The 23,794-nt window shown below is 37.2% G+C and overlaps 1 protein-coding gene and 1 pseudogene across 2 annotated transcripts in view; one reads left to right on the forward strand and one right to left on the reverse strand.

Moving 5' to 3' along the window:
- Positions 1-7,783: 7,783 nt before the first annotated feature.
- The window catches only part of AVL9 (AVL9 cell migration associated), a 184,818-nt gene continuing 168,807 nt past the window's right edge, over positions 7,784-23,794 (reverse strand). Inside the window, exon 15 of one of the 2 annotated variants that reach the window (XM_077120366.1) lies at positions 7,784-11,711. In XM_077120366.1, coding sequence (XP_076976481.1) covers positions 11,699-11,711 — 13 coding nt within the window. In that variant the 3' untranslated portion in view covers positions 7,784-11,698. Of the gene's footprint in view, positions 11,712-15,470; positions 16,564-23,794 lie in introns of those variants that run through there. The other variant, XM_077120361.1, reaches the window with a different exon arrangement.
- LOC143678689 (UPF0711 protein C18orf21 homolog pseudogene) lies at positions 17,142-23,272 on the forward strand (annotated as a pseudogene).

The following is a 23,794-nucleotide window of genomic DNA, read 5'->3' on the forward strand; positions in this document are numbered from 1 at the left end:
CCAACCTAGTTACATTACACTTAGGTATTATTGTGCTGTCCATTTTTGAGTTTTTGTATCTAGTCCTGTTGCACAGTCTGTATCCCTTCAGCTCCAATTACCCATTATCTTACCCTGTTTCTAACTCCTGCTGGTCTCTGTTACCAATGATATATTCCAAGCTGATTCTCGAATGTCGGTTCACATCAGTGGGACCTTACAGTATTTGTTCTTTAGTTTTGGGCTAGACTCACTCAGCATAATGTTCTCTAGGTCCATCCATGTTATTACATGCTTCATAAGTTTAGTCTGTCTTAAAGCTGCATAATATTCCATCATAGGTATACGCCACAGTTTAGCCACTCGTCTGTTGATGAACATTTTGGCTGTTTCCATCTCTTTGCAATTGTAGATAATGCTGCTATAAACACTGGTGTGCAAATGTCCGTCTATGTCTTTGCTCTTAAGTCCCTTGAGTAGATACCTAGCAGTGGTATTGCTGGGTCGTAATCCATTCTGCCATTCTATGTCTTTTGATTGGGAAATTCAGTCCATTAACTTTTAGTATTATTACTGTTTGGATAATATCTTCCTCTACCATTTTGGCTTTTGTATTATATATATCATATCTGATTTTCCTTCTTTCTACACTTTACTCCATACCTCTCTCTTCTGTCTTTTCGTATCTGACTCTAGTGCTCCCTTTAGTATTTCTTGCAGAGCTGGTCTCTTGGTCACAAATTCTCTCAGTGACTTTTTGTCTATAAATGTTTTAATTTCTCCTTCATTTTTGAAGGACAATTTTGCTGGATATAGGAGTCTTGGTTGGCAGGTTTTCTCTTTTAGTAATTTAAATATATCATCCCACTGTCTTCTAGCTTCCATGGTTTCTGCTGAGAAATCTACACATAGTCTTATTGGGTTTCCCTTGTATGTGACAGATTGTTTTTCTCTTGCTGCTTTCAAGATCCTCTCTTTCTCTTTGACCTCTGACATTCTAACTAGTAAGTGTCTTGGAGAACACCTATTTGGGTTTATTCTCTTTGGGGTGCGCTGCACTTCTTGGATCTGCAAATTTAGGTCTTTCATAAGAGTTGGGAAATTTTCAGTGATAATTTCTTCCATTAGTTTTTCTCCTCCTTTTCCCTTCTCTTCTCCTTCTGGGACACCCACAACACGTATATTTGTGCGCTTCATATTGTCATTCAGTTCCCTGATCCCCTGCTCAAGTTTTTCCATTCTTTTCCCTATAGTTTCTGTTTCTTTTTGGAATTCAGATGTTCCATCCTCCAGTTCACTAATTGTAGCTTCTGTCTCTTTAGATCTACCATTGTAGGTATCCATTGTTTTTTCCATTTTTTCTTCTTTGTCCTTCACTCCCATAAGTTCTGTGATTTGTTTTTTCAGATTTTCTATTTCTTCTTTTTGTTCAGCCCATGTCTTCTTCATGTCCTCCCTCAATTTATTGATTTGGTTTTTGAAGAGTTTTTCCATTTCTGTTCGTATATTCAGCATTAGTTGTCTCAGCTCCTGTATCTCATTTGAACTATTGGTTTGTTCCTTTGACTGGGCCATATCTTCAATTTTCCGAGCGTCATCCATTATTTTCTGCTGGTGTCTGGGCATTTGATCAGATTTCCCTGGGTGTGGGACCCAGCTGGTTGAAAGCTTTTTCTGTGAAATCTCTGGGCTCTGTTTTTCTTTTCCTGCCCAGTAGGTGGCGCTCGTGGCGCTCGTCTGTCTGCACGGCAGTCAGCCCGGGAAACCGCGCGTGGAGGCGGGGGTCGCTGGCCGCCGCGGCTTGGGAGAGTGCCAGTCCTAATTGCCCAGCTGGCCCGAAACGCCAAGCGTGACGGGAGGGCCCCGCTATCCAACGTTCCCAGTCAGACTGGGGAGCCACGTGCGTGGAGGGGACCCCAGTCGCCAGCCGCCCCGGCTGGGAAAACGCGCGCCCCTCGGGTATCTCACCGCAGCAGATTCTCCCTGCCCGTTCAGCTGTTCCAGAATGGGGTACGCTGTCTTTTTGGTCTCTGTCGTGACTCCGGGAGCTGTTTCGTATTGTTTCTGTTTCTTTAGTTGCTTTTCTGGAGGAGGAACTAAGACCCGCGCCTCTTACTAAGCCGCCATCTTCTCCGGAAGTCCAAAAAAAGGAATAAACTTTTGATATACGTTAAAACATGAATAAACCTTGAAGACATCACATTGCGTGAAATAAGCCAGATACAAAAGGACAATAATTCTATGATCTTGCATACATGAAATACCTAGAATAAGTAAATTCATAGAGACAACAGATTATAGTTTACCAGGAGATGAGGAGTAAGGTAGCTGAGGGGAAAGAAAAGTTATATCTTAATGGGTATGGAGTTTCTGTTGGAGGCGATAAAAATATTTGGGGTAATGGATGTTGTCATTGATAGCCCAATATCGTGTATGTAACACATGCCACTGAATTGTATACTGAAAGCATTCAAAATGGGAAATTTTAAGTTGTATATATGTGACTACAATAAAAGTTGAAAAAATAATAAAACTTTTGTATAGAGTAAGACAATGTAACCAAAGTAAAAGAAAATGACAAAATGGGAAAAATATTTGCAAGTATTATTTCTAATACTGAAAGACCGTTTAAAAATAAAATGACCAAGAATCCTATAGGAAAATGGACTTGTGAAATGAACAAGGAATAGGAAGAGAGATTCAAATGGCTCTTAACCATATGAAAGCATGCCCACCTCATTCATGTTAAGAAAAATGCAAACATTTTAAAAATTGCACAGATACCATTTCTTACATATTAAATTGGCAGTAACCCAGAAGTCTGACAAACTGTTGTTGGGGACATAGGCACACTCATACAATGCTGCTGGACATGCAAATTACCTTCTTATTACAATCCAAATGTCCATCAATAGGGGACTGGTTAAATAAACAATGGTAGAGCCATAAATAAATTTCTAGTATATCTTAAAGAGAAAAGTGGAATAAGGGGCTTGTGTGTGTATATGTGTGCTGGTTGAAGCTGTTATGTCCCCCAGAAAAGCCATGTTCTTTTGGATGCAGACCCATTGTGGGGGAACCTTTTGTTTACATAGTTTCCATGGAGATGTGACCCACCTTGAATTGGTACTTTTACTGGAACCCTTTATGAAGAGAATAAAGACAGAAAAGACAGAGAAACAGATATAGAGAGCAGAGAGATGAAACCAAATGAAGGACACACAGAGAGAAAAACACCCCAGGAGAAACAAGCAAGGATTCACAGAAACCCAGAGACATTTTGGAGAGAAGGACCAGCAGACATTGCCATGTGCTTTCCCATGTGACAGAGGAACCCAGATGCCATGGGCCTTTCTTCAGCGAAGGTATCCTTTTGTCGTTGGCTTAATTTGGACATTTCCATGGCCTTAGAATTGTAACTTGTAACTTAATAAATCCCCATTGTTAAAAGCCAACCCATTCTGGCAGTTTTCAGAAACCGAAACAATACGTAATAAAGCATATTATATATGGTGCTAATATTTTTAAAAATGGAAGGGCAAACTATAAACATTAACATATGATTAACATAAAATAGGGAGAGAACAGGATGAGTGAGAGAAATAAAATTCTTCTTTAAAAACAACTTGCTTTGTAAACTTGACTTTGGAACCAGATAAATATTTTATGTAACTATAAAACAAAATTAAAGATTTTATGATGAATCTAATGAACCTAATGAGTATCCATTGGGTGGCATAATTATACAAAGAATCAATTTTAATTAAATTTAAAACAGCAGTTTGTACTTCCCTAGGGAAATACATCCCAAGGAAAAGAGAATGGACATATTTTAAAAACTGTTTCCGATTCTCTGCTTAGGAAGAAAGAGTTACAGATGTAAATAGAAGTGGATAAGTAAAATCCTTGTGGTTCTGAGCTTGCACTAGAAGTATCTGTATGGACTCACAATGCATTTTATCTTAAAAAAAATGAACAAAACATATGTCCTTATTTATACTAAAGAGGCCTGGAAACAATCAATACTATGGCAGTGAGCAACCTAGCCCCCGGATTGTAGCCTCGAAATAATATTTCTCACTACAGAAACCAGGAATTCTTGGCGAATATACTGATTCCAGATGTGAGGCAAGAAATATAAAAAGGAGCCTAGAACATCTTATCTTACTAAATATCATGAAAGTTATCAAATACTGCTACAGTCATGTCAGAAGGATTTGGGAACTACCTAACTAACCAGAACCATTGGCCAAAAAGAGTACTATTTGAGCAAGTAAGAATTATAACTGCAATGGATTGGAATACACCACATATGTTTAATTCATGAGGTCATTTAAAAACATACAAGGACACAAATAATTGGACATCATTTAAGGATGATAGCTAAACATCTCATTTTGAAAGCTAGTAAAAAAGGGAAATATTCAAGCATTTTATCTTGCTTTTTTATACACATTGAACCATGAGGTAGCAAAATAGTTGAAAGCAAGTTTTTTCTTTATACTATATTCCAGCTAATAAAGAATGACAGAATTAGACTAGTGCTTATTTCTCATTCCTGGGCAATGATTATCAGTGGCTGCTAACACAAAATTAAAAAAAAAAAATAAAAGGACAACAAGACATTATGTTGATAGAATGACACACTATCTATAAAGTAATCTTGTCCCCTCATCAAGTCTAATCTGATCAAAACTTTACATCAGCTCCTAATTTATGTAATGAAGAACATATTAATTTACACCAAAGGGATGCAATCAGCAAAATCCCAACTTTGGAAAACTGTATAGGACAAGTGATGCAGTTTCTTCAACAAATTAGAAAGACTATAAATGGCAGGAGGGGAATCCTGTAGTGACTTAAAAGATATATCAACCAATGGCAATATATGGACTTTGTTTGCATCAAACTAAAAATAAATATGGCTCCACACAAAAACATGTATGCAAATGTTCATAGTAGCATTACTTATAATAGCCAAAAATGAATAAGCACATGTGATATATCTATACAATGGAATATTATTCAGCCATTAAAAGAAGGTACTGATACATGTTACAACATGTATGAACCTTGAAAACATGCTAATGAAGGAGGCTGGACACAAAAGGTCACACATTATAAGCAAGTGCATAGAGACAAAGTAGATTAATGGGGTGAGGGAATGGGAAGTGACTGCTAATGAGGATGGGGTTCTTTTTTTGAGGTAATGAAAATATCTGGGAATTATATAGTGGTGATGTTTGTATGATTTCTTCAACATACTAAAATCCACTGAACTGTACACTTTAAAAGGATGAATTTTATGATAGGTGAATTTGATTTCACTTAAAATGTGGTATTTATGACACAAATGGAAATTTGAACAATAATTTGCTACTTGATAATATTAAGAAATTATATATATATTTTTAATTTATTAATTAAAAAAATTAACAACAAACAAACCATTACGATATCATTCCATTCTATATATATAATCAGTAATTCTTAATATCATCACATAGTTGCATATTCATCATTTCTTAGAACATTTTCATCGATTTAGATAAAGAAATAAAAAGACAACAGAAAAAGAAATAAAATGATAACAGAGAAAAAAAAGATTATACATACCATACCCCTTACCCCTCGCTTTCATTTATCAGTAGCATTTCAAACTAAATTTATTTTAACATTTGTTCCCCCTATTATTTGTTTTTATTCCATATGTTCTACTCATCTGTTCATAAGGTAGATAAAAGGAGCATCAGACACAAGGTTTTCACAATCACACAGTCACACTGTGAAAGCTATATCATTGTTCAATCATCCTCAAGAAACATGGCTACTGGAACACAGCTCTACATTTTCAGGCAGTTCCCTCCAGCCTCTCCACTACATCTTGAACAACAAGGTGATATCTACTTAATGCGTAAGAATAACCTCCAGGACAACCTCTCGACTCTGTTTGGAATCTCTCAGCCATTGACACAAGAAATTATATTTTAAGATGTATAACATTAAAATTAAAAAAGAATCCAACTTGTAGAGATACATTCTTAAATAACAATAGATGAAATAAGATGCTAGGATTTGCTTAAAAAATAATACAAGATAGTTGAAAAATCATTATTTGCAGTTATCAGAGTAAGGATTGAATCAGGCAAGAATCATCAGTGAATACTTTGATGGTTCTACAATATGCTCACAAATTTTTTGATACTTCTCCCTTCAAGAATTGGCACATCATTCCCCTTCCCTTGAATGTGACTTAGTGATTTGCTTCCAATAGAATAATATGGTGGAAGTGACAGTGCATGGCCTCCAGTACTATGTCATAAAGGGCACTCGTCTCTTCTTGCTCTCCCTCTCTTTCTGGGATCACTTGCTTGTGGAGAAGCTAGCTGCCATATTGTGAGGACATATAAGCAATCCTTTAGAAAGATCCGTGTGGTGAGAAACTGAGGCCTCCCACCGACAACCAGCACTAACTTACCAGGCGTGTGAAGGAGCCACCTGAGGCCCAGACAAGCCATCCTGTGACTCCAGCTTCTGGCCAACACCCTAAATGCAACCTCATGAGAGCCAGAATCACCCAGGCAATCCACTCCTGAATTCCTGACCCACAAAAACTGCCTGAGATCATTAATATTGTTTTAAGGTACAAAGTTTTGGCACCGTTTATTGAGCAGCATTAGGTAACTAATACAGATGCTGAATACAGGGGAATTTTTGAAGATAAGTGGGATATTCACATCACCTTAATATATCTCCCCACAGACTGCTTATTATTTATGAAGGAGAAAAATAGAGTAATATATAAATAACGAAATGAGGCAATATTCTTGACTGGCGATCATTATTAACATCCCCAACAAAGGGCATATAGATACTCATGCCTCCAGCTGTGGTATTCTGAGAAGGAAACATCAGCCACACAGTATTCTGGCCAATGTATATCCTGAATCTAATTGTAAGGAAACATCAAACAAACCCAAAATAGGGACATTGTATTAAGAAAAGGAGAGGGAATTTATTTTTCTAAAATGCCAACCTCATAAAAGACAAAGGCTGTGGAAATGCTCCTGATTAAAAGAGGCTGAAGAGAATGGATGGTGGTGATGGTAGCACAATATTGTGAATGTAATTAATGTCCCTGAATCATACATGAAAATGGTTACAATGGGAAGTTTTGTGTTGTATTAACACAATAAAAAAAAAAATCCTGCCTCTGACCAAAGACAGAGAGAGACAGAGAAAGGACACAACTAAATGTACTGGAAGTGAAAGAAATGCCATAACTTTATTGGGTCACATGACCAAAAACTGGAATATGAATGGTAGGTTAAATATTGAATTAATGTTAAATTTACTGAAGTTGATAACTGTACTGTGGTATATAAGAGAATATCCTTATTCTTAGGAGATACAGAATTAAGTATATGGGGTAAAGCGCCATGACATATGTAACTTACCCTCAAATGGTTCAGAAAAAATATGTTTTCAGGTATATATACACACATACATTTATTTTTAATTTATTTGTTTATATGGAGAAAGCATGTGCAAATGATAAAGCAAATAGACTAAAACGTTAAAAATAGGTGAATCAGAGGATGCACACGGGTGGTTCAAGGGTAGAATGCTCACCTTTCATGTGGGAGACCTGGGTTTGATTCCTGGACCATGCACCCCCCCCCCAAAAAAAAAGTAGGTGAATCTGGGTAAAGAGCAACAGGTAATTTTTTTGCTATTTTCATTTTTGTAACTTATATGTAAGTTTGAAATTATTTTCAAATAATTTTATAAGATAGTACAGCAAAGAAAAAAGGATGGAGGAAAATGAGTGAGGGTAAGGATGTAATAGATTGGCCACAAGATGATAATTATTGCAGCAGGGTGATTGGGCTAATTATACTCTTCTGACTACTTGTGTATGTTCAACATCTTCTATAATAAAGGTAAACAAAAATGAGAGGATTGAATTTGAAGATTTTCAAGTGTCTTTTTTTTTTTTGGCTTTTAAACAGGGGAATTTATTGAGTTGCAAGTTTACATGTTCTAAGGCCATGAAAATGTCCAAATTAAAGCAAGTCCATAAAAATTAAAGTACCAACAAGAGGTTACTTCCCTCAGGAAAGGCCAGTGAAGTTCAGGGTTTCTTTCTCAGCTGGAAGGGCACATGGTGATTCTGCTAGGTTTCTTTCCCAGATTCTTGTTTCATGAAGCTCCTCCAGGTGCATTTTCCTTCTTTGTCTCCAAAGGTCTCTGGGTGCCTGGGCTCTGGTGGCTCTAAAGCTCTTTCCAAAATGGCTCCCTCTTAAAGGATTCCAATAAGCAATGCTATCTTGAATGGGTGGAGACACATCTCCATGAAAATCATCTAATCAAAAGTTACCACCTACAATTGGGCACGTCACATTTCCATGGATAATCAAAGAGCTCCCACCCAGCAATACTTAATGAGGTTTAAAGGACATGGCTTTTCTGGGGTACACCACAGATTCAAACCAGCACAGGCAGCAAGAGGAAGGATGGGGCTACCAGGTTAAGGTTAGAGGTAGGAGTGATAGAGAACTATCGCTATCTTCTTTTTTCTATTTAAAACATTTTTTGAACATATTTATTAATTGTTGCATAATTAATTATCCCAGATCTCAGCAGCTTGAAACTACAAATGCTTATCATCTCACGTCATTTCTTAGGATTGGGAATCTGGAATCAGCTTAGCTGGGTGTTTCTGGCTCAGGGTCTTTTATGAGGTTAAAGTCAAGAAGCTGACATTAAGTGTCTTTTTTAACTTCACATTTCTATGGTTACTTTGAGAGTGGTGGCCTAAGTGTGAACAGTATTAGTACATAAGAGGTGATTAAGAAATATTTAGGAGACAAATTTGGTTCCATCACTGTTACTGAATGACTCGGTTTGGGTTGGGACAGGGGAGCACATAGTTTACCTCAATCAAACTGATTTTACAATGAAAGGTATTATAGAGTTTTGTATGGCTGGTCTTGGATGAATATTGTGACTTCGAGATAGTAAAGTATGGTAAATTCAAGCATGAGCTATCATCAAACTGTGATATCAATTTGAATTGGGTCCAATCTTGCCTCCAAAAATTGGGGATAGTGATAATTTCTACTCCATAGTCTTATTAAATATATATTATATATGCTAAAGCTGATAGTACATTTACTGGCACATATAATTGTTCAATATTTTAGTAATTATTGTTGTTATTGAAGGAGCAAGTGAAACAAAAAAATTAATTTTTATTTGATGTTTTAAAGATGGAGCATTGTCCCATACAGTTTGCTGGTAAAGCATTTGACCTGTATAACCACTATCATGATTGTCATGAGGTATGGGAAGAGGCTCATTGAGAGGATACAAACTGAACCTTTTAAAAATTAGGTTGACTATTTATGGATAAGAAATAAACAAATTACAGGGGGAACAAAGGTTAAAATAAATTGCATAGACCGAAATACTAGTGGTCAACGAGAGGGAGGGGTAAGGGGTATGGTATGTATGTTTTTTCTTTTTTCTTTCTTTTGCTGGAGAGAGACAAATGTTCAAAAAGATGATCATGGTGATGAATACACAACTATGTGATGATATTGTGAGCCACTGACTGTAACCATGTCAAGAATGTTTGTATGCCAAGAATGTTTGTGTTTGTTGTTTATAATAAAAAATAAATTTAAAAAATGCAACTAAAAAAATTAGGTTGACTCCTATGTATTAGAAATGTATATATATTTTTTCTCAATAGGATATAACAGTCCCCTATTTACAAAAAAGTAACATGTATAGAGAACATAGTCAAATGCCCTCAGCAATAGGATGATGACAAAAGCAGGAGCTTTTACAACACTGAACAGTGGAATCAAGCTTGGATTTTTATAATTTGTTAGAGAAAGGAAGTTATAGTTTAAATTCCTCTTACCATTTGGTCTTTAGTTTGTTTGAATGTTTTAAATTGACCTTTAATGGAACAATGATAATGCTTTTCTGGAAAAAAACACTAATATATATGTTCTTGACCTTTTCGTAATGGGTTACCTTCAATTTCATCTCATATGAGTTCCTTCAAGTGCAATGCTACTTGCATGACTATTTGGAAGTTATTTCTACCAGAGGGAGGTGATAAAAGAAACCTTGTTTTAAGCTTTGGGTGTTGGGGAACATGGTAGAGCTGATGGGGGTTGGTCAAGTTCATGGGAAGAAGGGCAGGTGAGCCCCGTTTCTCTTCCATAACAAATGGCTCTATTGCTCTTTGAGGACTGAGAGCTGTTATTTTCTCAAGTGAGCCTAGTTTTGCTTGTGCTCAAAGTTGATTTTCCCATGAACCCCAGTACTATGGCCTCTTTCCCTCTTCCCTAAAGAGTTATGTAATTATGCAGATCAACATCATGGGTCTTTTTTCCCTTGGACAGTGCATTCTGGAACTGCTAGATTTCCAGATGAGAACTGTTTATCCTGGATCTGACTTAATTTGGTCAGCTGAATTCTCTTGGGTATGGAGAGTTTTTCTTACCCTTGGCCTACTTTTTGTGGAACTAAATATCCTTTTACAGTTTCATGAAGTACTTTGTGAAACAGCAATAGTTGAAAGCTTTCTCTTGCCTTCTTCATTCCTTTTTCAGTTTAAAAATCTCAGTACACCAGTTACATCATGCTTCCTTATGGCCTTAAGGACATAACAACAGAGCCTTTCACTGGAAAGGAATGCTATATTCCTGTCATTATTATTTCTTGAATACTCATTATGTGCCAGGCTCCCTCCAAAAGCATAGCTCATTATCTAGTGATTAAGACAAAACCAGAGACTTACCTCAGAAAAGTAAGGACACTCATGAGATGGAGTCAGGGCCCAATGAGGGAAAAAAAGGCATCACTCAACTTCAAAAATGGTCTAAAAGGATTTGCTGGTGCTTTTTATCCACATGCAGCACCTTCTCTACCTTTTATTGTGCTTGGATTCTGTCCCCTCCCCTATAAAACAGTAACAATTCAAAAGCAGAAGAAAATCTACATTATGTCATTGCCCTAATAAATCAACTCATTTTTCCATGTTCTCATAGCAACATGGGAGAAACAGAAAAGGCACAGGAAGAAGAAACTATATAATTTTTGTATTCTGCATTTTCCTTTTTTCCATGTTCTCCCAGTTTTCACTGGGTCCCTGATGCTCCTAAGGCTTCTGGAAGGTAGAACCATGCCTGTTTTTATGGGTTTTCCTAGTACCCAGCATGGTACTGGGAGAATGGGTTGCTTTGCCAGGAAGAATGGGAAAGAACAATGCTAAATTAAGGGTGGCAGGATGTAGATTGAATTATTCTGGTGAATGGTGGTTCAAGGGAGCAGGTCATTGGGTTTTTATCCAATGAAAGCTTTTAACTTCATGAAACAACCCTTTCCAAGTCCTGAGTTCAGAGCTGCAACTAGAACTAGACTAGGCGAGTCAGATGCAACATTTAAGGAGGCACTCACATTCGCTATCAGGTTGGTACAATTCACTGCACTTTGCCCAGCAGAGACCTCCAGGGCAGGCAGTGTGCTCTGGGAAGATGGACGAGTATTCTCCATTACATTCATTCGTGTTCCTCCTGGCACTGGTCAGGCTATGCTGAGCACATTGTCATAGCTCAGTGGTGACTCGAATGGTGCTGTGGTCAGGCCGATTCTCAAAGGCCAAAGTCATCTTATGCCATCTCCTTATTTTACAGATAAATCAAAGGCTATACCTAGAAATCAGAATAGGGACACATTTGAGATTGTCACTGGCAAGTACTTTACTGTTAAGCTGGCTTCAAATAATTTTTCTGTCCTCAAAGAGTTCCTTTACCTCTTGCCCAAAGCCTTCCAAAAGCATTATAAAAAAAAATTCATACTCATTTGGCTTGCCAGTTTATCCATAAGTTCTAATCAGGAATTCAATATATGTGGGGAGGTAATTAAGAGGGTATTTAAACTTGTAGCTTTGTATTTAGGAATTTATTTACAATGAGTGCTCTCGCCTTTTCTCTGAAAACCAGGTATATCGTAATCAGGACTATAGTTAATAGTACAATTATAAAAATGTTTTTTCATGAACTGTAAAATATGTACCACACTAATGCAAGGTGTTAAATAAATAACAGGATGGTATATGGGAACTCTGTATTTTATGCATGATTTTTCCTGTAAACCTATAACCTCTCTAATAAAACAATTAAAAAAATCATCTAGCAATGATGGATATAATTTTGGGGGGTGGGTGGGGGTGATGGTCTGGGTATCAAACCAGGTCTCCTGCATGGAAGGCAAGCTTCTATCACTGAACCACCTGTGCACCCGATGGATAGCATTTTTGTCATTGCATTCTGGATACACTGCATGACATCCAATGCTTTGATGGCTATTGGAATATTTAATGCAAAAGAAGGTGAGTAGTGTGGAAGTTAGATTGAGTCGTCAACTTGGCCAGGTGAAGGTGCCTAGATCTATTGCTGTAGACCTGAGCCAATGGTACGTGAACCTCATCTGTTGCTAATTTACATCTGCAGTCGGCTAGGAGGTGTGCCTGCTGCAACGGATGTTTGACTTAATTGGCTGGTGCTTAAATGAGAGCACAACGTACAACAGCCTAAGCAGCTCAGCATACCTCATCTCAGCACTCGCACCTCAGCCCAGGCCTTTGGAGATGCAGAAAGAAATCACCCCAGGGAAAGTTGTTGGAACCCAGAGGCCTGGAGAGCAGGCCAGCAGAGATCACCCTGTGCCTTCCCATGTAAGAAAGAACCTTAGGTGAAAGTTAGCTGCCTTTCCTCTGAGGAACTAATGAAATAAATCCCCTTTTATTAAAAGCCAATCCATCTCTGATGTGTTGCATTCTGGCAGCTAGCAAACTAGAACAAAAGTTTATTATTTATTTTTTTTGAGGGGGGAATGCATGGTCTGGGAATCAAATTCGGGTCTCTCTCATGAAAGGCATAGTTTACTTTTGATCTGAAAATGAAGAAATTTTTGTTTTCTTCAAATGACAAGGTTGAAAGATCAGAAACATCTATTTCATGCCCCATGTGAACTTATCAACTTGAGGCACTCTGAGGAACTTGGGAGGGAAAATGGTTTGGGATTTGAGAAGTTTACTTCTTTTATAGAAAATGCTTGAAGTTTTGTGTAATAATAGGAATAGTGGTAACTTACATGTACATAGCACTTCACAAAGTGTATCTACATGCCTATGCAAATGATCACTACTTAAAAAGGAAGAAATTAACATTTATTAAGCAAAAATAATTAAACACGTGCAGCAAGCCCAGCCTCTTATTTTCCTCAAATAATAGTCTCTATCTATACAGTGGTGAGAAATTTATGGGGAGGTGGAAAGAGAATTTGATTAGAAGTCAGGAGTCATGAATTTGAGATTCAGTTTCTTGGTCTGTAAAACTGGGATATGGCCTATCCTTGCTCTTTTACATAATGAGGTTTGTTGTCCAAGCCAGCACAGATGATATGACTGTCCATAAAATACTCCAAAACCTAAAAATTATAAACTTATATTATAAGGTGAATAAATAAGGCAGAATAGCTTTGAGGAAGAGATAAATTGACTAAAGGAACAGAAGTATCTTAAAACAGATATGCATGTATAAGGAATGTCTGTTCACCTAAAGATACCATAAAGAAATCATGCTGGAAGAAGATATTTGCATACACATAACTGACAAAGGATTAGTATCAAGAATATATGAAGAATTCCTACAAATAAGAAAAAAGTACCCTATAATATAATGGGTAAAAAAAATTGAGCAAGCACTTCACAGAAGAGGAAATACGAACAGCTGATAAAAATTTGTAAAGGTGCTTAAATTAATCAGAAATCAGGGAAATACAAATTAAATCCACAGCAAGATACTCTTTTGTACTCTCCTGGATGGCAAAAATTAAGAAGTCTATCAAATATTGTGAGATTGAAGAAGAAATATTGTTGGTGGGAGTGTCATTAGTACTACTACTTGAGGAACAACTTGGTCTTCCCTTGTACAATTAGAGATGCCCACATTCTCTGCTACTCTTTTCACTTAGAGGTGGAGTTCCTTTTCCTTGAATCTGGGCTGGCCTTAGTGATTTGCTTGGCCAACAGAATGTGGCAGAAGTGGCATTCTCTAAGGCTGAGTTGGAAGAAGGCTTGTAGCTTTTGCCCAGGTCTCCTGGAATATTTGCTCTTAAAATCCAGCCACCATGCTGTCAGGAAGCCCAAAGAGCTCCAGGGTCAGGCTCCCTTGACAGCCAGCACCAACCTGCCACGTGAGTGAGGAGTCCTGAAAGTGGATCCTCTAGCCCAACTGAGACACACCAGCTGATACTACATAAGAGCAAATTAACCATGCCTGCCAATCACTGCCAAAATTGCAGACTCCTGAGCAAAATAATTGACATTGTTTTAGGTTACTTAAGAAAGACTTGTTGAGGTATGATTTACATACCACAAATTTCACTCATTTTAAGTGTACAATTGAATGATTTTTAGTAAATTTACCAAGTTGTGCAACCTTAACTACAATCTAGTTTTAGAACATTCCATCACTGCAATAAGAGCCTTCATTAAGCTACTAGTTTTGGTAAGGGTTGTTTCATAGCAGTAGATATAAGAAACCTAATAAAGCTGAAGTTGTTCATACCCTATGGTTTGGCAGTTCCATTCCTAGGTATGTACTTTAGAGAAACTCTTGTATGTGTGCATTAGGAGACATACATACAAGAATGTTCTTAGCAACCTTGCTTGTAATAGAAACATTTGGGGGAAAAAAATCCAAAAAATTTCAGTTAATGAACAAATGAATATAGAAATAAATTGCAGTATATTCCTTGATTGGAACACTTTATAGAAGTGAAAATTAACAACAACTAAACAAAGAAATGTGACTCTCAAACTTGGATGTGCAAAAAAAACAAAAGCAAGCCAGAGTAATATATACATATGATTCAATAAATATAAAGTTCAAAAACTTGAAAAACTAAAAATGTTATTTAGAGGGAAATTACATGGTTAACTGTTAAAGAAAAAGGGAGATGAGAAACACTATCTTCGATTGGGTGTGGCATGTTCATTTTCTTCTTCTTTTTTTATTTTTAACATGGGCAGGCACTGGGAATCGAACCCGGGCCCTCTGGCATGGCAGGCAAGCATTCTTGCCTGCTGAGCCACCGTGGCCCGCCCCATTTTATTATTCTTTATACCCTACACATTAGGTAGTTTTTAATATCTTCAACTGTTAATATTTTAAAATGTTAATAGCAAATGTGTATTTAGAGCTAACCACGTATTAGAGACAATAATAGTTCAAGTTTCCATAATAAGGTCAAACCTCCTTTTATAAGCAATCATAGCACAAGCCCCCACTATCTTGTGATTCCTAAAAGCCAGTCCCCCAATAATGGGAGGCCTTAATAAGGGCTGTCATAAATCAATGTGTCAGCCACAGTTCCCATGAAATACCTACTCCCTCCCTTAGCTCCTCATGTCTATAATTGCCATCAAAAGGATCCCTGGGTGAAGCCTCAGCCCCACAACTGCCCTTAAAGGAAAGCCAGAGACCCTGACAAAGTTGCTCACAGATGTTTCAATCCTCAGTCAGAGCGATGCTGGATTCTGAACAGAGGTGGCCAAGGCTGGGGCTGTGCTTCACAACCAGGCCCCAAACAGGTCAGTTTATGCTCCAGGATTACAGAAAGCCTTTTGTGAACAATTCTTGCTGCTTCTGATCCTCATCATTATTTAGATGTTACCATGTTTCCTCAGTGAAAAACTTTGTCATTCATTTTTGGTCCTCATTCCTCTAACCCCATTCTCCTTAGTTCTGCCTGTGGATTGCATCCTTAACCATACACAAAACTCTCTTCCACACAAATTAGAAATCAGAATTATCTGTCTATCCATTCATCCAGTGTTAACTGATTATGTGACAGGCACTGTTGTACGTCCTGTCGATACAGCGATGGCTATAAAAACCAAAATCTATGCTCTCATTCTATGGGGGGAAGACAAAGAAACAAATATGAAGAAAACAGGGCCTATGGATAAACAAATATATCCATAACACATACATTATTTCATTTAAACCTACTATCTTACTGTACTGAAGGAAGTCCCAAGGATCAAAGAGTTAAGTCATATGCCCAAGATCAAACTAGTAGGTATAGGTGCTGGATTCTTAAACCTGGTGCTGTGTGCATCCAATATATTGGGGCCCTAACTTGTAAGTTATAAAGAACTGAGAAAATGCAAAGGGTGATGCTGCTTATTGTAGGTAAAGCTATAGCAAAATGAAAATGCAGACATCTTGCTATAATTTTCACAGGTCAGTCTTGTGTTTGCAGATTTGATGAAAGATGTGCCTGAGAATATAAGATATATTCTTTCCATTGACCATGCCTAACCTGACTCCAGAAATACATATTTGGAAATAGTCAAATTTTGTTGTTGCTGTTGATTTCTTTTATTGTAGAAACATACATAGCAGAAAACTTGCCACTTCAACCATTTTCAAGGGTGCAACTCAATGGCATTAATTACTTTTAAGATGTTGTATTATACCAGCAATGAACAATCTGAAAAAGAAATCAAGAAAACAATCCCACTTAAAATAGAAACTAAAAAAATTAAATATCCAGAAATTGGGAGAAAACATTGGAAACCATATAACTGCTAACGGGTTAATATCTAGAATACATAAAATAATTCTTCAATTTAATAACAAAAAGACAATCAAATTATAAAATGGGCAAAAGACTTGAACAGACATATCTTCAAAGAACATATACGATGGCCGAAAAGCACATGAAAATACATTCAACATCATTAGTGGAATATGTAAATAAAAAATGGTCCACAACGAGATACCATTTCTCATCCATTAGAATGGCACTATTTAAAAAACAACAACAGCAACAGAAAATTACAAGTGTTGGAGAGGATCTGGAGAAACAGCAACACTCATTCGTATTGCAGTGGCAATTTGTAAAATGGTACAGCTGCTGTGGCAGAGTTTTTCAGAAAGTGAAGTATAGAATTACCATATCACCCAGAAATCCCACTTCTAGACATATACTCAAAATAACTGAAAACAGGGACTCGAACAGACATTTGCACACTGATGTTCAGAGGCATTATTCACAATTGCCAAAAGATGGACACAGCGTAAGTATTCATCAATCAAAACAAAATGTTGTATAAACATACAACGGGATATTATTCAGACATAAAAAGGAATGAAATCCTGATACATGTGACAACATAGATGAACCCTGAAGACATCATGTTGAGTGAAATATGCCAGAAAAAATATTTGTATGATCTCATTGATATGAAATAATAAGCAAACTCATTGAGTTCAGAATCTAGACTACAGGTTACCAGCAGACAGGGTGGAGTAGGGAATAAGGAGTTAAGGCTTAAAATGTACAGAACTCCTTTTTGGAACGATGGAAATGTTTTGGTAGTGATGGTGGTGATGGTAGCACAACACTGTGAATATAATTCGTAATTAACAGCACTGAAATATATTCCAAATGTGGTTAAAAGAGAAAATGTTGGGTTGTATATGTGGTAATAGAATAAAATTATTAAAAATCCATGGAACTGTACAACACGAACAGTAAACCCTAATAAAACATGGACTACATTTAACAGTGCAATTATAAAAATGTGCTTTCATCTATTGTAACAAATGTACCACACCAAAGCAAGGTGTTAACAAGGTTGTATGTGGGAATCCTGTATTTTATGTGAGTCTATAAACCCATAACTTCTCTAACAACAACAAATTTAAAAAATCTAGGAATAAGTTAAGCCAAGGATGTAAAGGGCTTGCATGCAGAAAGCAATAAATCATTATTGAAAGAATTTAAAGACAACCTAAAGAAAAGATATACTGGGCTCATAGACTGGATGACTTAATATCATTAAGATGTCAACAGTACCTAAAGTGATTTATAGATTTAATACAATCCCAATCAAAATTCAAATATTCCATTTCTTCACAGAAATTGAAAAGCCAATCCTTGAAGTTATTTGGAAGGACAAGGGACCTGAACAGCCAAAACCATCTTGAAAAAGAAGAATAAAGTTGGAGAACTCAGACATCCCAATTTTAACTTACTACAAAGCTATAATAATCAAAACATTACAGTATTGGCATAAGGACAGACATACAGACCAATGGAATTGAATTAAGACTGCAGAAATAAACCCACACACCAATGGCCAATTGATTTTTTGACAAGGAAGACAGATTCACTCAGTGGGTAAAGAATTGTCTCTTCAACAAATGGTGCTAGGAAAACTGGACTCCACATTCAAAAGAATGAAAGTGGATCTCTACCTCACACCATAATCAAAAATCAACTCAAAATGAGGGTTGCACAGGTAGTTCAATGGCAGAACTCCCGCATGCCATGTGGGAGACCCGGGCTCAATTCCCAGTCTAAGCACTCCAAAAAACAATTCCCCCCCTCACAAAATGTAGTAATAAAAGGATAATCACGTGAAAAAGAATGAAATGTGACCCCCACTGCAAACACACAAAAATTAACTCAAAAATATGTCAATGATCTAAATATAAATATACAAACAAAACTGTAACACTCTTAGTAATAAATATAGGGAAATATCTTCAGGACCTTTCATTAGGCAATGGATTCTTAGACTTTACATTGAAAGCATAAGGAACGAAATAAAAGTTAGATAAATTGAATTTTATCAAAATTAAAAACTTTGTGTGTCAAAGGAAGTGATCAAGTAAGTGAAAAGACAACCAATAGAATGGGAGAAAATATTTGGAAACCATATATCTGACAATAGCTTAATATCCAGGATATATAAAGAACTTCTGTGACTCAACAACAAAGACAATTAATCCACTTTAAGAATCGGACAAGGACTTGAATAGACATTACTCCAAAGATTATTTACAAATGGCCAATAAGCAGATGAAAAGATGATCTCAACATCATTAGCTATTAGGTAAATATAAATTAAAACCACAATAAGATAACACCTCATACCCATTATAATGGCTATTACTGAAAAAAAAAAAAAGAGGAAAATAACAAGTACTTGGGAGGATATGGAGAAATACCCTCACAGCACACTGTTGGTGGGAATGAAAAATGGTACAGCTTCTGTGGATAAGCTCTTGGGGCCTCAAAAAGTTAAATGCAGAAGTTCCATATGATCTGGCAATCCCACTACTAAGTATATACTCAAAATAATTGAAAGAGGGACTCCGTCTATAGCAGCTTTATTCACAATACGCAAAAGGTAGAAGTAATCTGAATGTCCATCAGCATATTAATGGATAGAGAGAAAGTGGCATATACATATAATGGAATATCATGCAGCCTTTAAAAGTAATGAAGTTGAAACACACCCTTACATGAATGAACCTTGAAAACAGCATGTTGTGTGAAATAAGTCAGATACAAAAAAGGATAGATTGTATGTTTCCATTCATATGAAATAACTAGAACACGCAAATTCAGAGATAGAATGTAGAATACAGGTTATAAGTGGGGGTAGGAGGAATGGGGAGTTAACATATAATGGGTACAGGGTTTTGTTTGGGATGATGGGAAAGTTCTCGTAATGGATGCAACAGAATGAATGTGATTAATCCCACTAAATGGTATGCTTGCAATTGGCTAAAATAGGAAATTATATATTGTATATATATTTCCACAATAAGAAAGAGCAACTAAAGAGATAATAATTGCATTCAACATATGACCCTGGATTGGATCTGCTAACGGAGGAGAAAATGCCCAAAAGGACATTATTGGGACATATGAAAAAACAGGAATATAGATGTTAAGGTTTTTTTTTCTTCTTTTTTTTTTTTTACATGGGCAGGCACCGGAAATCGAACCCAGGTCCTTGGGCATGGCAGGCAAGCACTCTTACCTGCTGAGCCACTGTGGCCTGCCCAATGTTAAGGTTTTATATCGATGTTAAATTTTCTGAACTTGATACCTGTACTTAAGGTGGTTACTTGAGTATCCCTGTTCTTAGGAAATGTACGTGACAGTATTAAGCGTGAAAGGAACATGACATATACAACATACTCTTTTTTTTTTTTTAATTTTTTTTATTAATCAAAAAAAAGAAAAGAAATTAACACAACATTTAGAAATCATTCCATTCTACAAATGCACTCAGTAATTCTTAGTATCATCACATAGATGTATGATCATCATTTCTTAGTACATTTGCATCGATTTAGGAAAAGAACTAGCAAAACAGCAGAAAAAGATATAGAATGTTAATATAGAGAAGAGAATTAAAATAATAATACTAATAATATATATATATATATATAAAAAGGAAAAAGAAAAAAACAAAAACAAAAGATACAAACACACAAACAAACAAACAAACAAAAAAACATATTTCAGGTGCAGTTTCATTCAGGGTTCCAACCTAGTTACATTACACTTAGGTATTATTGTGCTGTCCATTTTTGAGTTTTTGTATCTAGTCCTGTTGCACAGTCTGTATCCCTTCAGCTCCAATTACCCATTATCTTACCCTGTTTCTAACTCCTGCTGGTCTCTGTTACCAATGATATATTCCAAGCTGATTCTCGAATGTCGGTTCACATCAGTGGGACCTTACAGTATTTGTCCTTTAGTTTTGGGCTAGACTCACTCAGCATAATGTTCTCTAGGTCCATCCATGTTACTACATGCTTCATAAGTTTAGTCTGTCTTAAAGCTGCATAATATTCCATCGTAGGTATACGCCAGTTTGTTTAGCCACTCGTCTGTTGATGAACATTTTGGCTGTTTCCATCTCTTTGCAATTGTAGATAATGCTGCTATAAACACTGGTGTGCAAATGTCCATCTGTGTTCTTTGCCCTTAAGTTCTTTGAGTAGATACCTAGCAGTGGCATTGCTGGGTCATAATCCATTCTGCCATTCTATGTCTTTTGATTGGGAAATTCAGTCCATTAACTTTTAGTGTTACTACTGTTTGGATAATATTTTCCTCTACCATTTTGGCTTTTGTATTATATATATCATATCTGATTTTCCTTCTTTCTACACTTTACTCCATACCTCTCTCTTCTGTCTTTTCGTATCTGACTCTAGTGCTCCCTTTAGTATTTCTTGCAGAGCTGGTCTCTTGGTCACAAATTCTCTCAGTGACTTTTTGTCTATAAATGTTTTAATTTCTCCTTCATTTTTGAAGGACAATTTTGCTGGATATAGGAGTCTTGGTTGGCAGTTTTTCTCTTTTAGTAATTTAAATATATCATCCCACTGTCTTCTAGCTTCCATGGTTTCTGCTGAGAAATCTACACATAGTCTTATTGGGTTTCCCTTGTATGTGACAGATTGTTTTCCTCTTGCTGCTTTCAAGATCCTCTTTCTCTTTGACCTCTGACATTCTAACTAGTAAGTGTCTTGGAGAACGCCTATTTGGGTCTATTCTCTTTGGGGTGCGCTGCACTTCTTGGATCTGCAAATTTAGGTCTTTCATAAGAGTTGGGAAATTTTCAGTGATAATTTCTTCCATTAGTTTTTCTCCTCCTTTTCCCTTCTCTTCTCCTTCTGGGACACCCACAACACGTATATTTGTGCGCTTCATATTGTCATTCAGTTCCCTGATCCCCTGCTCAAGTTTTTCCATTCTTTTCCCTATAGTTTCTGTTTCTTTTTGGAATTCAGATGTTCCATCCTCCAGTTCACTAATTGTAGCTTCTGTCTCTTTAGATCTACCATTGTAGGTATCCATTGTTTTTTCCATTTTTTCTTCTTTGTCCTTCACTCCCATAAGTTCTGTGATTTGTTTTTTCAGATTTTCTATTTCTTCTTTTTGTTCAGCCCATGTCTTCTTCATGTCCTCCCTCAATTTATTGATTTGGTTTTTGAAGAGTTTTTCCATTTCTGTTCATATATTCAGCATTAGTTGTCTCAGCTCCTGTATCTCATTTGAACTATTGGTTTGTTCCTTTGACTGGGCCATATCTTCAATTTTCCGAGCGTCATCCATTATTTTCTGCTGGTGTCTGGGCATTTGATCAGATTTCCCTGGGTGTGGGACCCAGCTGGTTGAAAGGTTTTTCTGTGAAATCTCTGGGCTCTGTTTTTCTTTTCCTGCCCAGTAGGTGGCGCTCGTGGCGCTCGTCTGTCTGCACGGCAGTCGGCCCGGGAAACCGCGCGTGGAGGCGGGGGTCGCTAGCCGCAGCGGCTTGGGAGAGTGCCGGTCCTAATTGCCCAGCTGGCCCGAAATGCCAAGCGTGACGGGAGGGCCCTGCTATCCAACGTTCCCAGTCAGACCGGGGAGCCACGTGCGTGGAGGGGACCCCAGTCGCCAGCCGCCCCGGCTGGGAAAACGCGCGCCCCTCGGGTATCTCACCGCAGCAGATTTTCCCTGCCCGTTCAGCCGTTCCAGAATGGGGTACGCTGTCTTTTTGGTCTCTGTCGTGACTCCGGGAGCTGTTTCATATTGTTTCTGTTTCTTTAGTTGCTTTTCTGGAGGAGGAACTAAGACCCGCACGTCTTACTAAGCCGCCATCTTCTCCGGAAGGGTCACAACATACTCTTAATTGTTTAGTAGATAGATTAATGGAGGGCTAGATAAGATAGATAGAATGATACAGTAAATGTGGCAAAATGTTAAAAGTTGGTGGGTCTGGGTATCTGGGTAGGGGATATGTTGTCCCTTGTATGGGTTTTGTATTATTTTTGCAACCATCTTGAAAGTTTAAAATTATTTCAAAATACAAAGTTTAAAAGTATTGTGGCTTCCAGCGTTGTCTTTTATCGTGGAGTATCTGCAGCGTGGAAGTGGTGGCAGCCCAGACTGACACCCCAAATACAGAAACTTCTTCATCGAGAAGGAAAAAATTATATATTCAATTTTAAAGAAGCAAAAATTACGAAAAAGTACAAAGACACCAAAAGTGAATTGTTGATTACTTGTAAAACATGCAACAGAGCAGTTAAACATTCTGGTAAAAGTAGAAGCTTTCTATCAGCATTGAAGAACAATCCTACCACCCCTACAAAGAAACCCAGCTTTAAGACACCAGGGAAAAAGACTCAATGTTCTGCAAAGCTAAATCATGATATGGTTGGTTCCAAAGGCAAGAGTCCAGCATTGATTTGCAGAACACCTACATTTGGGCAGTCAACACTCATTTCCTCTTCAAAGCAGGGAGCAATGCAAATAAACACTTCTCTTAACTAAAAATGTTACTTAGAAAGAATCTCCAAACAATTAAAAGATGGACTCCAGAAATTTGTCTTCTCTGTGAAGGATGGATCTTGAAAATAAGAAATATCTAATGTAATTTCTGAAAGTAAAGTTAGAAAAAGAATATTTTTTACTAGTTCTTAGAATACCTGAAAACTAAATCCAAAAGCAAATTTTTCTTGGCATCTGTGTTAGTTAGATTCAATTGTCAACTTGGCCAGGTGAGCATACCTAGTCTTGTTGCTGCGGACATAAGCCAACAGTACGTGAACCTCATCTGTTGCCAATTATATCTGCAGTCAGCTAGGAGGCGTGTCTGCTGTAATGAGTGATGTGTGACTTAATTGGCTGGTGCTTAAATGAGAGAATGCAATGTAGCACAGCCTAAGCAGCTCGGCATTCCTCATCTCAGCACTAGCAGCTCAGCGCAGGCCTTTGGAGATGCAGAAAGAAGTCACCCCAGGGAAAGTTGTTGGAACCCAGGGGCCTGGAGAGAAGACCAGCATAGACCATCTTGTGCCTTCCACGTAAGAAAGAACCTCAGTGGAAAGTTAGCTGCCTTTCCTCTGAAGAACCAACAAAA

The sequence above is a fragment of the Tamandua tetradactyla genome, chromosome 1 (assembly GCF_023851605.1).
Source record: "Tamandua tetradactyla isolate mTamTet1 chromosome 1, mTamTet1.pri, whole genome shotgun sequence".
NCBI lineage: Eukaryota > Metazoa > Chordata > Mammalia > Pilosa > Myrmecophagidae > Tamandua > Tamandua tetradactyla.